Here is a 12554-nt window from a genome sequence, read left to right as displayed (position 1 = left end):
GTGGTTGGTGGGTGTCAGCCGCATGCAGGGGGGGAGATGAGGGGGAAGCTGAAGAGCGAGCCTGCCTCCCAGCTTCAGGAGAAGGGCAGCTCCTGGGGGTGGAAGTTGGAGAACAACCCTGTGCTGTAGTTACCCTGCAGTGCAGCTCCTCTCCAGGAGGCTGGGCGCAGCATCCTGCTCCTGGCATGATGATCAGGGGTGGAGGGTTGCAGTACCGCACTGCTCCTCGGGTTGGCCTTCCCCCTACGCTACCCTCCTGACCAGAGCTGCAGGGGCCCCGCTGCTTGATGTGGATGCAAAGTGAGCTTGCTCTCCAGCCCCTACTCACCCTGCCAGCCTCACCAGGCAGGAATAGGGTTGTGGGGCTGGCATGGAGGATGCTCTTGGGGGGCGGAAGGGGGCAGTGCCCCTCTGCAGGGCCAGCAGGACATTTTTTAATAAAAAAAGCAGGGAGCAGTCGTGGCACGCGTAGTACCCCCACTTCTGCTGCACTCGGGGTCACTGTGCCTTATTTTTGCTGAAAAGGGCTGTAATAAATCTGCAGTCTGAACTGGGCCAGGGGCCGCGGGGGGCAGTGGGCGTGGCTCTGTCGTGGGCGGGGCATTGCGGCGCAGAGGGCGGGGCTATGACGTGGCCGGCTGTGCAGGGGCGGGGCTGTGCGGCACAGTGGGCGGGGCGCTGGCGGCGCGGCGATTGAAGGGCTGCTGGATGCCGGCGCCCGGGCGAAGAGCCGCGGCGGGAGGAGGCCGGGCCGCTGCCTGCGCCATGGATCCGGCCCGGCAGTTCCGCGACGCGGTGTGAGGGTGAGTGTCGCAGAGCGGGGCCGGCTCCCAGCCCCTGCGGTACCCAGCGGCCGGGGCAGCATCCCCAGCTCCCTGCCGCTTCCCGCCCCCGGCTCGGCTCCCTGCCGCTTCCCGCCCCCGGCTCGGCTCCCTGCCGCTCCCGCTGCCTGCCGGCTCCCCAGCAGCTCCCTGCCCCCCCCCTCGGCTCGGCTCCCTGCCCCCCCCCCCCCCGGCTCGGCTCCCTGCCCCCCCCCCCCCGGCTCGGCTCCCTGCCCCCCCCCCCCCCGGCTCGGCTCCCTGCCCCCCCCCCCGGCTCGGCTCGGCTCGGCTGGTTCTGCCCTGGCAGGTGGCGCACCTAGCCGTCCGCTACGGCGCCCGGGGCTCTGCGGGCAGGGCAGGGGACAGGGCCATGAGCTGCCCCCCCCCCTCCCGCCGGAGAGCAGGGTGGACGCTGGGGAGTCACCCCAGCGTTGTGGTCGAAACCCAGCTCCCCGTTCCTGCTCCAGGGCGAGGAGCTGTGCTGGGGTCCAGACTGGGGATGGCCCTAGACCCCGCTTGCTGTTGCTCACCGCCTCACCCAGCTGGGAAGAGCCGTTTCCCCCCATCCCCTGTCGTGCGGATCGTGTCCTCTCCAGCCCCCTCTTCCTGGGTGAGGGGCAAGGGGGAGGGAATCTCTTCCTCTGCGGAACTCCAGTGCCAGCTTTCCTTGCTGCTCTGCGCTTTGTGCAGCAGGGAATTGATTTGACTAGGGACAGTTTTGCTGCTGCCCCCGGGGCTCTAAACAGCCCCTGTAGAACTGGAGAGACAAGGTGGGTGAGAAAATAACTTTTATTGGATCAACTTCTTCAAGTTGGTGAGAGAGACAAGCTTTTGAGCTACACAGAGCTATTCAGGTCAGTTACCCAGCTAGGTAAAGTTTGGTGCTGAGCAGCAGCTCTGGCACTGGAGCTATCAGCCTGCAGCCTCAGGAAGATGGCACTTCTGTGGATCCCATCAAGCAGCTTTTCTTTGCAATCATAAAGTCTGGAAACTTACTCCCTGCCCTGCTACTCCAGTCTTGGGCTCTCACACAGCTCTGCTGAGGCCTCTCAACCTGGCCTGCAGCCCCCTGTATTAATTCTGTCCTGGGCTCCCACATAACTCTGCTAATGTCTCTGAATGCTGACCTATATCACCCTTTCTCCTCAACTTCTCCAATGTGGGACCCCATGAAGCCTTCCCGATGCACTTAAGTCCTGAACTGTGCTGATGCCTGCTGATCCAGTGTGTCCCACACCCTTTGGTAGTTCCAGACTTGTAACAATGGATGGGGCAGACTGCTGTGAGATGTGGAAGAAGTTAATGGTCTATCCTCACTTGAACCAACAAGGATTTGATTTCTGCCCACTAGATGCTCAAGACTTCACCGTAATAATAAGGCTACTCTAGAGTAGCTTAGAAAAAAATTCCCACTGCATCAGCTGCAAGTTGGCAGCCCTAAGGCAAGATTCTGTGTCAGTGGTGCTGGACAGGAGTATTTGGTGCTCTCTGAAAGAAAACCAAAGGCTTGCATGTACTATGGCTCCACTGGTGCAACTGAACAAGCAGTAGATGGGTGGGATTTTTTTTTCCTCTAAAATTGCCTGGTGCAGGCACTCTCTGTGGGTAGGAGAGTGGGCTGATGAGTGAAAGGAAGGGACTAGTGGGTGGAATGAAGGAGATGTGGAAAAATAGCAGTCTTGCTGATGGGAGAAGTTGGAGAAGATCTTAGTTAGAAGCCTCAGGGGAGCAGAAAGAGGAGTCAAGCTGTTGGAGTGGTGATGAATAACTGACAACCCTGAAAACTCTTCTATCTTGCAGTAAATCACTTTACACTCTAAAATTCATTTAGAAAAAACAGACTAAGTTCTTGTTGCCTTCTGTTTCTGGGTTCCCATATCTAACTTCTTGCCTTCTGGTTGTTTTAAAAGCTTGAAAACCACTCTTTTCCCTTAGCAGTCTTATCCTTTCAAAGTTTCTTCCCTTCTGCTTGGGCTTGAAATGAACACAGAGTTAACATTGGCATGTCTGCCCCAGCCTCATCACTGATATCCTTAAACACTTTTCTATATAGGTTCTTATTCTGTGCTCATCACCATGGTATCAGAGTAATAATCTTCCAGTAATGTATTACGCAACATGATAAATGCCTTTCATTTGTTGTTTGTTCTCTCCTCCTCTCTCCAGGTGCAAATTGTGTTTGTTCAGAGGTGTGCTTTGATAGTTTCTTCAATGGTGTTAGGGTTGTTTTGTTTTTGTTTTGTTTACGTGACACTTTTTTATATCAGAGACGGCAATACTGGAGAAGTGCCTTGCATTTAAATATAATATGGAATTCAGTGGATGGAATGCTAAGGTCTGGTTTTGTGTAGGTCTTACTAAATGACCTTTTAAATAATATTTTTAAACAAAGGACTTTCAGAAGGATTGTCCACAACTCCATTTGATGTCACTGAGAACTGTGGGTTGCTGAAAACGAGGCCCCAGATATTTCTAACTTCAAAGGCTGACCCCCGCAAGTTACTATAAAAGTACTGATATACATGGCTCAGCTCCTGTGTGCACCTTGGCTGGCTTTAGTGCAGGGTTAAAGCAGGCCCAGCTGTTCTCTGGATCAGCATACTGGTAGTTTAGGTTCTCTTAGCACACTGGTAACACACATTGCATCCATGATTTGTGCAGCAATAGGAACATCTGCATATATCATGAAACCATTTGAAGACTATACAATGGTGAGCCTTGCTCAAAGGTCCAATTCAGTCCCTTCTCCACCGGTGCTGTGCCTTTGTGAACAGGGTGTGCCTGCATAACAGTCCTGGTGGCGTGGAAGATCTTCTTAGTCAGCAGTGGGCAAACTTTTTGGCCCGAGGGCCGCATCGGGTTTCTGAAATTGTATGGAGGGCCTTCCCAAACAGCCAGGCATGGCCCGGCCCCTGCCTCCTATCTGACCTTGCCCCATCCAACCCCCCCTTCTTCCAGACTGCCCCCACCCTGAGACCCCTGCCCCATCCACTCCTCTGCTCCCTGCCCGCCCCCGCCACCTCATCCAACCTCTCCTTCCTGACTGCTCCACCCTGGGACCCCTGCTCCCATTCAACCCTCCTGTTCCCTGGCCTCTGACCTCCCTAACCCCTGACCGCTCCTGGCCCCTGACCACCCCCTGAACTCCCCTGCTCTCTATCCAACCTCCCCCCCCACACGCACACACTCCGTGCCCCCTTACCGCACTGCCTGGAGCACCGGTGGCTGGCAGCACGGCTGCTCTAGGACAGGCAGCTGCGCCGTGCAGCTCAGAGCACCAGGTCAGACCATGGCTCTGCAGCTGTGCTGCCTGGGAAGAGCTCATAGCTCCACTGCCCAGAGCATTGCACTGGTGGCGTAGTGAGCTGAGGCTGTGGGGGAGGGGGAATAGCAGGGGAGGGGCCAGGGGTGAGCCTCCTGGGCGAGGAGCTCAGGTGCTGGGCAGGACGGTCCTGTGGGCCGGATGTGGCCTACAGGCCATAGTTTGCCCCTCTCTGTTAGTGCATCAGTTGCTGTCTAGAAAGCCTGTCAGTTCCGCTCTGTGAACTCCACTACACCAGGGACAAGTTTGTTTGAAGCCACTTAGCTGTACAAATAGCACCGCACACACATGGGGCTCAGTTGTATGCTGTTTGGCCAGTGATCAACTTCATCTTGGTTCATCCGCTAGCATGTCTAGTAGTTTTTTTTTTTTTTTTCCTGGAAGCCTGCTGAGACTGACATGCAGATGACTTCTGGGAGAAGCTGAACTCTGTAAGGAGCACTGTGCTGTGTAACTGGGGGTCCAGGCAACTAGCAGAGATGGGCTTTAATCAGAACACCAAGCGGTGCTGTGAAAAGATTAAATATTGGAACCAGAGTTCCTTCCAAAAAAGCCTGGGACAACAAAAGTAGGTCCAGCTCTGCATGTAAAATGTATCTGTTCTCTAAGCTGGACCGAGTCATTGGACCTTCCATGCAACCTCCTGTGCTATTGACTAGCATGGAGGCTACTTGCAATGCAGTAATGTGAATGCTACCTTTTGAACTGGGTGCCCACGAGGAATGAGGAGCTGGCATGAGAGATGCCAGACTGAGAGATTCCCAACATGTTACCAGGATCTCTCTGGGGAAATCCCAGGACCCAGACATACTGTGGCAATGGCATTCAAGCCAGTTTGGCAGGAGGAGAAATCTGGGAATGAGGAGCCTTCTATGCCAAGTATGCACCTTTGCATTGTATTAGGTGTCAACCGGGGCTTATCTTGAGACCGTATGGACATTTTTTTTTCTCTGGGTTGTCATTAACAATACCACTCTTTTACTGATAAGAGGACTGTTAAACCTTCACAGGTAGCTGGAAGTGTTTGCTTCTTCCTTGTTCTGCTAGTCTCCACCATTCTTCCTTCCTTTCCACCACTTCCCTTTTGTACCCTAATTTTATTGCATCCCTTGGTATACCAATGAATGAATGAAATATTTCTAGGTTAATAACCCTGCAACTTATTTTTCATTGTAATGGCTGTATTGCGCCTTAGGCATAGAGGCAGGTGGACAGGATCCAGAATGGTGGAATGGTTGGTGGATCTCGGATCCAGGAAAAAAAGAGAAGCTGGAAAGTCCTATTGCTTCTCATCAAGAGAGATGGAAAAGGGATTCTGATCAAATGCTTTGGTTATGAGGATGAGGTTTGCTTTTGGAGGCCACAACAGCTTTAGGCAGGAGATTCTAGAATCTCCAGAGATTTCCAGAAGGCGAGGAAAGAGTGACATGAGAACAGATGGTTCTAATGAGAGAACTTAAAAGGTCAAGAAAACATGACCTTACTGTTGATCCAGCAACTGGCTCCTGCCAGTACAAATGTGGTAACCAGGACAGCAACTACTGTTGCTCTTCCCCCTACTCTCCTGTAGTTTCTCAGGTATTCCCTACTTTCACATGAATGGGGCAAGGAAAATGAGAACCCCAAACATGCACTTCTTTCTGTAAAATATGATTGTTTTAGCTAGTGTAAATGTTAGTCTGGTTTGATACTGCAGCTGGTCATTGGGTGTAATGTAGTAGATTCCAGGAAAAAGTCGGACAAGTAGTACTCTTTTTAATATCGATTGCTCAACAGCTTTCTCCTCCACAGTGGCCCTCCAACTCTAAGCCAAATTGCTGCTAAACAATGAGAAATAACTGCAGGAAACCATTCAAAGTGTCCCCTACTTCCCAAAGCACTCCTGAAATCCCACCTACAAGTAAGTGCGCTCCCAAATCACTTACACACTCCACTGCAGCAAGTCCCATTGATTTTTTTTCTTTTTTTAGTTGCACTTGTGCTCTTACGTTATTGTGGTTCCTGTGAAATTCCCACCCTCTGTTTCCATACATCTGGCTACACATCATAATCTTTTTGCCTGTACAAAGATAAAAGGAAAAGCCCTCATGGGAATAATAAAAATGGTAAGCTAGATGTTAGCCTGAATGTCCGATTCTAAATAAAATGTTCTTTCACCAGTTCTCCCATCTGTATAGCAAAGGGTACAGAATAGTTCTAATTTGAACAAAAAGAAAAGGAGTACTTGTGGTACCTTAGGGACTAACAAATTTATTTGACTCCTTTTCTTTTTGCGAATACAGACTAACATGGCTGCTACTCTGAAACCTCTAATTTGAAGAGCATGCTGGGCTAATCAGTAACAACAGCCTCAGGTGCAATAGCTTGCCTTTCCGTGCATAGGTTGCTGCTTGCCCTGCTGCTTTCTCACTTCCCTACTCATTAAGGACCCCCTTTTTCTTTTACTTGTTCAGATTGCAGCAGGCAGATATTATTGCTATATTAGTTACTAAACTGTTGTGGGTTAGGACATCTCCAGCATCACTCCTCCACCATGTTGTGTCCCCCCCCCCACAAAACCCCAGAATCTGTAGCTGATTCACCACTATCTAAGGTTTGTGTAACCTGGGAATGAGCCACGGCAAAAGTGGGTAGACAGGCTCACCTAGAATCACGATATAGATGGAGGCTTTGTTAACATGCCTCAGTGGGAATATAGTCCCTTTCCCTCCAAGTCACGAATTTCTGGGAAAAAAAAAATTGGCTGTGGGCACATCACTGGGCCATTCTCTACACAGCTGGGCCCTTGCCCAGGTGATCCATTTAAGGCTTGCACCACTACCAAGTAGTATCCATTGGTTAATGTATTCTTGGAGGCTGGCCAAGGTTGGGCACTTGGGTTCCATCAATAGCTCCTGCAGTTTGGGAAATCCACTGCTGAAAAATTCCTCAGTGATCTCTGCTATACTGGTCGTCTCAGTAACATGCCCCTGCAATGCATTATGTAGTATTCCTGCATACTTACCTTCATGGTGACATCTGCCCCCATGGATTTCTGAACCCTAAACTGCGCCAACTGACCAGTAACTAGGCAGGTCAGGTTTCTATAGGAGGATCTCATCGTGTTTTCCATGGGGAGCAGTGCTGTCATCTGGGTAGTTAAGGAGCTGCAGTGTCTGTACTGTCTGACCACAGAAGGATGGACAAGTCTCCTATCTGAAGTTCTGCAGCCATTTCTGCTTGTCCCAGGTCTAAAGAACAACTTTAGCCCATTAGAGGGTGGGCGCAGACCATGGCCACGAACTAAGCTTTATCCAGTTAACATAGTGCTAAGTACTGTCCAGAGGGGGGAAGTTGTATGTATGATGTAGCACAAAATTCCTCAACTGGTAGTCTCTATCTCAGGTATTCAGCAGGTACATTCCACGGCTACCTTCAATGTCTCATGAGTGCTGTTGAGAAGCTTCAGCAGAAGCCATTCTGGCTGTGTGAAAGATGGGCTTTTATCCTGAATTCCTAGAGCTTTTCTGAAAATGGAAATTGTGCCAGCACCTTTTCCCTGGGAATGATGGGGAATTTTCCAGGGCATTTTGAGTTTGATATTTTTCTCCCATAGCCCCCCTTGACTCCTAGACCTTTAAAACTCTTTCTCAAGCCACTGCTACAGGGAATTTGGCTGGGAATTGTGGAATAGGCACCCGGTAGGTGATAACTCTGTGTAACAATGTGGTGCAGCGCAAGTACAGGTGAAACAAAACTGTACCTAAACCAGCATGGCTACTGTTCTGCTGCCTTGTTGGACCTTATCCTGGTGCCATTCCGCAGGTTCAGTTAGCAGTGGCTCATTTCTCTAGCGTGGACACAGATTAAGACTGACCGCTCTTTTCTAGGTTGCTGCTTTCTTCGTGCAGGACTCGTTGCCCCCCTGTAGAAAGAGGGCATGGATTTCATATATGGGAGCCAGGTCAGCAAGTGCTAACCGGATCATGGCTAAATACCTTTGGCTGCTACAGTTCTTCCACTATGTTAGCGCTTACCCAGAAGGTCCCTGCACAGGCCAGGTACCACAGCTACATAATCAAATTACAGCCTTACTGCACAAGTGCCCAGTGCTCCTCTTGGCTCGGGTACCTGTTATGTGATACCAGCCTGGCTTTGAGTGCTTATTTGCTCTCACCCTGTTTGCTTTTTGCTGGTGTCGGATGCCCTAGTGATGGCGTCTCCACACTATTGGGCCTGCCGCTATTTGATTTCAGTGCTGATGCTGTTTCTCTAAGATCCATTGAGCCCTGTCGTATGGATCGAAAGAGTTAAGTGTGTCTCTGGCTGAATGTGCAACTCTCCTACTACGAGCTATTCCCAAACTTCTGAACTGATAGGCTGTTCTTTTTGCAAATCCCCACCCCCACCCCCTCCTAATATTGAGGTGCTTAGATCTTTTCCCTGTGAGAGGGTAAAGTGGGTTTCTTGTTGAAATCTTCCTGAAGCTTATGGGTGTATTGCTGCTTGGAGCCTTTTAGCTCTGTTTCACCTCCAATCCCCGGCTTAAAGCAGAGGTTAGTTGTTCTGTGTCCTAGCCGTTGAGTTCCATGCTGAGTGACAGTACTTTCAGTGTCTGCTCAGCACTGGAATTTGAGTGGGGTAGGAGCAGCGTGGATTCTCAGACCCAGAGCCTGTCTTCTGTGTTCCTAGCATTCTCAGACACTTGGTATTAATAGCAGGAGAAGGACTTACAGAAAGCCACGTAACAAGCTTTTTCTAAGGGTGTCTGTATTCTCTCAGGATAGTTGTTACTGGCATGTGTTTGAGGGTTAAAACCCCAGTGAAGGAGAAATCGGAAGAATTCTGATGGGTGGCTTGGATAAAGGAAGTGCTGAGGTCTGTACTGCTTGTAACCGAGGCAGTTGTATTCCTTCATTCCACTGTAAGCAGTTGACATTGTCACTTATCAGTGGGGTGTGATGCCTGGTTAAGTGGTGGGCCAGTTTTGTAAGCACTCTGCCTCCTTTGGCTTTCTTAATCAGGTGGGTTAAGAGATGTTTTAAATCCCATGTGCCAGACAAGGAGATGCAAGTGTAACTGTTTCAGCACTGTGGATTTGTGTGATGGTATCAGATGGCGGGTAGAAGACACAAGTTCAAATTCAGGCTTGGTGAGCTGCCTAAGGGTCTTGCTCTCCCAGGTATGGTCAAGCAGCTCTTTGACTTAAAAATCTGTTTCATGCTCTGAACTTGTATTGCTGTTGTAAGTTGCATTTAAGCTCTAAGTGGGATTCACAGCAATGTGTTGGGATGCATATAAGCAGTGCATGTTTCTGCAAGACAGTGTAGCCTAGTGGGTACCTACTGGGACAAGGGAGACTTGGGTGCTATTCCTGACAGTGCTGCTGGCCTGCTGAGTGACCCTTGGGCAAATTACTTCACCCCTCCGTTTCCCTATCTGTAAAATGGGGATAATGATACTGACCTCCTTTTGCACAGCACTTTAAGGTCTAGTGATGAAAAGTGAAAAATATGATACTTATTAGAGTTTGTGTTTAGGGTAAAAATCTAAAAGCCACTATTCCCTTCCCATTGCAGGTGTGTGGTTAAAAATGGTGCAGAAATACCAGTCCCCTGTTCGAGTCTACAAATACCCCTTTGAGCTCGTCATGGCGGTGAGTGATGTTGCACTTCTACCTCTTCTCCTACAGCTGAACTTTCGACAGCAACCTCTGGCGTCGTCAGGTGTTGAGGCTCCAGTGTGAGATCAGGAGTTATTTAGAGCAGGGTCCATGGACCGTACATACCCTGCAGAGCATTTCATAAGGCCTGCAGCCTGCTTCAACACAATATACTAATGGTCGATTCATTAGCGTTTTGTCATGTTTACATCATTTTAGCTTGCACAAGTGCCTAAATAGACAATACTGTAGATAGGCTGTTTCTATATAAATCAATACGGCTAACATTCTATCTTATTAAAATATGTAGAATCGGTTTGGCCCACACAAAGATGTGCTTAGGTTTATGTGGCCTTCTGTGCAATAAGGTTGGGCACCACCAATTTTTAGAGGAACTTCCTTTAGGGTGAGTTCGGGGCACAAATTTCATCCTTCCATTTCAATCTGCTACATTCACTGCTGTACTTCAGAAATAATCAAAATCTGCTTCAATCTAAGCATTCTTTTAATCTAGTAAAATTAGTTCATTAATTTATTTCTTGCCCATGGGCATGAGAACAGTGTCAGAAGGACAGGAAAAAACATGCCATCTGTGCTGGTTAGATTTTTTTTTTTTTAAACCCTGTTTGCTTCACTAAAGGGGTGTGTGCACGTGGGTCCCTGAGCAGCCATCTGTAAGATAGAGCTGCATCCTTCACAGCTGATTCTTAAAGCCAGTGGGACTGTTGTTGGTAAAAGCTATCAATGCCTGTGAAAGGGCAAGCAGCCAGCTGCGCTTGATTAGGCCCTGGTTTAAGGAACCATCTTTGGATATTCCCAGCTTCCCAAAATACCATTTTGCTTAGAAACTCCCATTGTGAGGGAATATTATTAATAAAGTGGCGATGAGCTGGTTCTATAGGTTTCAATGATCCTTCTCAATCTGGCATGAGATCTGTGCATGGGACAGAGACTATGTAGGTAAGTGTGATTAGAGCTGGTTTAAAAAGTGGGGTGTAGAGGGAGGGGAATCTTTTTAAAAAAAAAAAAAATTCCCCTTTTTTCCATTGAAATTTTGTAGTTCAAAAAAGGCCAATCAGCCTTATGTGATGCTATCCCCATCATGGTGGATAAAGGCAAAGGCTCTGGTTCTATAGCTGGGTGGTTTTTGCTGCTACTCCTAATGTGATATTTCTGACTCGGCTACCGATTTCTAAGGATTGAGCTGAATAGCCCTTCGGTTGGCTTGCACCTTGCTCTGGGAGACTTCAGAGGGAAGCACTGGGCAGCTGGTTATTCAGCCCAGAGGCCCACATACGAGTTCATCTTTGTTGCATCTTGTTCGGTGGCTGTATAGCTGCTTGGGGAGACTGAGCCTTTTTGGGTTGGAACATCCCCAGTATGTTCCATGTGCCCTTCCTACTGAACTAGGACTCTAGCTTTTCCTAGTGGCTGACACAGATGATGAGTAAAGGGGGGAAACATTTAGATGAATGGTTTGGAGTGTGTCCATGGATGGAGGATATATACACCATTCCCTAGAATGGTTTTCAGCCTTGGATTCCTGTTGGCTCCATTGCTACCTCTAGATTACTGCATGCCAGCAGTGGCCCCTGGTGCCATTCCAGCTGGTATATTACTATACAACTGGTCTGGGACCTGGTTATCCAAAACAGCCTCTCAATTGCTTTGACAAAAGGCAGAATAAGACTTGCTGGCAGGCTCTTGCAATTGACTCTTAAATTTTGAATGCACCATTATGGTGGTGCTTTCTAAACTGAGAGGAATCCAGTCCCCTTGAGGCTCCTTCACAACCAGTCTAGTGTGAAAGGCAAAGCGTAAGGCCCTCTTTTGTTCAATGTTAGACTGATTCTTTTCATTGGCTTTTGGGTCCTTGCTAACTTGTGAACCAAACACCAGGGCCATGTGTGCTATGGAAATTGGTAAAACATATCCCAGGCTAATGAAGCATGTTGCGGAAAGCTCCTACCAGAGCAAGCATCTTCCCTGCCGTGCTGACTCTGTGTGCAGCCCCTGTTAAAACAATACAGCAATGGTCATTACAAAGACGTGTGAATAGCACTAACACGCCAGATGTACGTGTGCTTCTCAGCACCATCACAGTCTAACTTAGCAGGATTGCCCTGATGCCAGATGCTAGTCAATAGATTGCCTGCTAATACGGGACGTTTGCCTCTAGACAAATCCGTTGTAAGCTTGTTAGCAGAACTCCTGGAGGCTAGGGCTTTGGAGCTGTGCTTCAGCTCTGCTCCTGCTCCAGCTCCAGGCAAAAACCTGAAGCTCCACTGCTCCGGAGCTGCTCCACGCTCCAGCTCCAGGCTCTGCTCCAAAGCCCTGCTTGTTGGGTCTATTTTCAAGTGGTTTAGTTCCGTTTGCTCTGGTTTCAGGATGCTTTCTACTTGACACAACTGTTAGCTCCCTGGGGTTTGAAGACTTTGGGAATGAAAAGTGACATTTAGTCCTTTATATGCCTAATTAACTAAACCTTGTGTCACCTCTGTAAAGGTATTAGGTGCATATTACAGATGGGGGAAACTGACACACAGAGATGCAGTTACTTGTCCAAGGTCATGCGGCCCATGTGAGGTCCTTACTCTGTGTGGCCTTGTCTACCACAGGGAGTCGGGCAGAGCCAGGAGTGCAACCCAGATCTCCTGAGGCCCAGCGTCCTCACTCCGCCAGGCATAACGTGCTGTTACTGTGAAGGCTGAAGTCACAAAGATTCTAGAGACGTTGATGTTTGAATCTAGTGACAGCGGATCAGTCACGG

At 49.2% G+C, this 12554-nt stretch overlaps 1 protein-coding gene across 1 annotated transcript in view; it reads left to right on the top strand.

Annotated features, from left to right (window-relative positions):
- Window positions 1–734: 734 nt before the first annotated feature.
- The window catches only part of SEC14L5 (SEC14 like lipid binding 5), a 53838-nt gene continuing 42018 nt past the window's right edge, over window positions 735–12554 (top strand). Inside the window, 2 exon segments of the mRNA XM_043493266.1 lie at window positions 735–803; window positions 9702–9778. Coding sequence (XP_043349201.1) covers window positions 9716–9778 — 63 coding nt within the window. The 5' untranslated portion in view covers window positions 735–803; window positions 9702–9715.

Source organism: Dermochelys coriacea, chromosome 10 (assembly GCF_009764565.3).
Source record: "Dermochelys coriacea isolate rDerCor1 chromosome 10, rDerCor1.pri.v4, whole genome shotgun sequence".
In the NCBI taxonomy this organism is placed as follows: Eukaryota; Metazoa; Chordata; order Testudines; family Dermochelyidae; genus Dermochelys; species Dermochelys coriacea.
The sequence above is the reverse complement of the archived record's forward strand: the minus strand, read 5'-3'. Positions and strand labels throughout refer to the sequence as shown.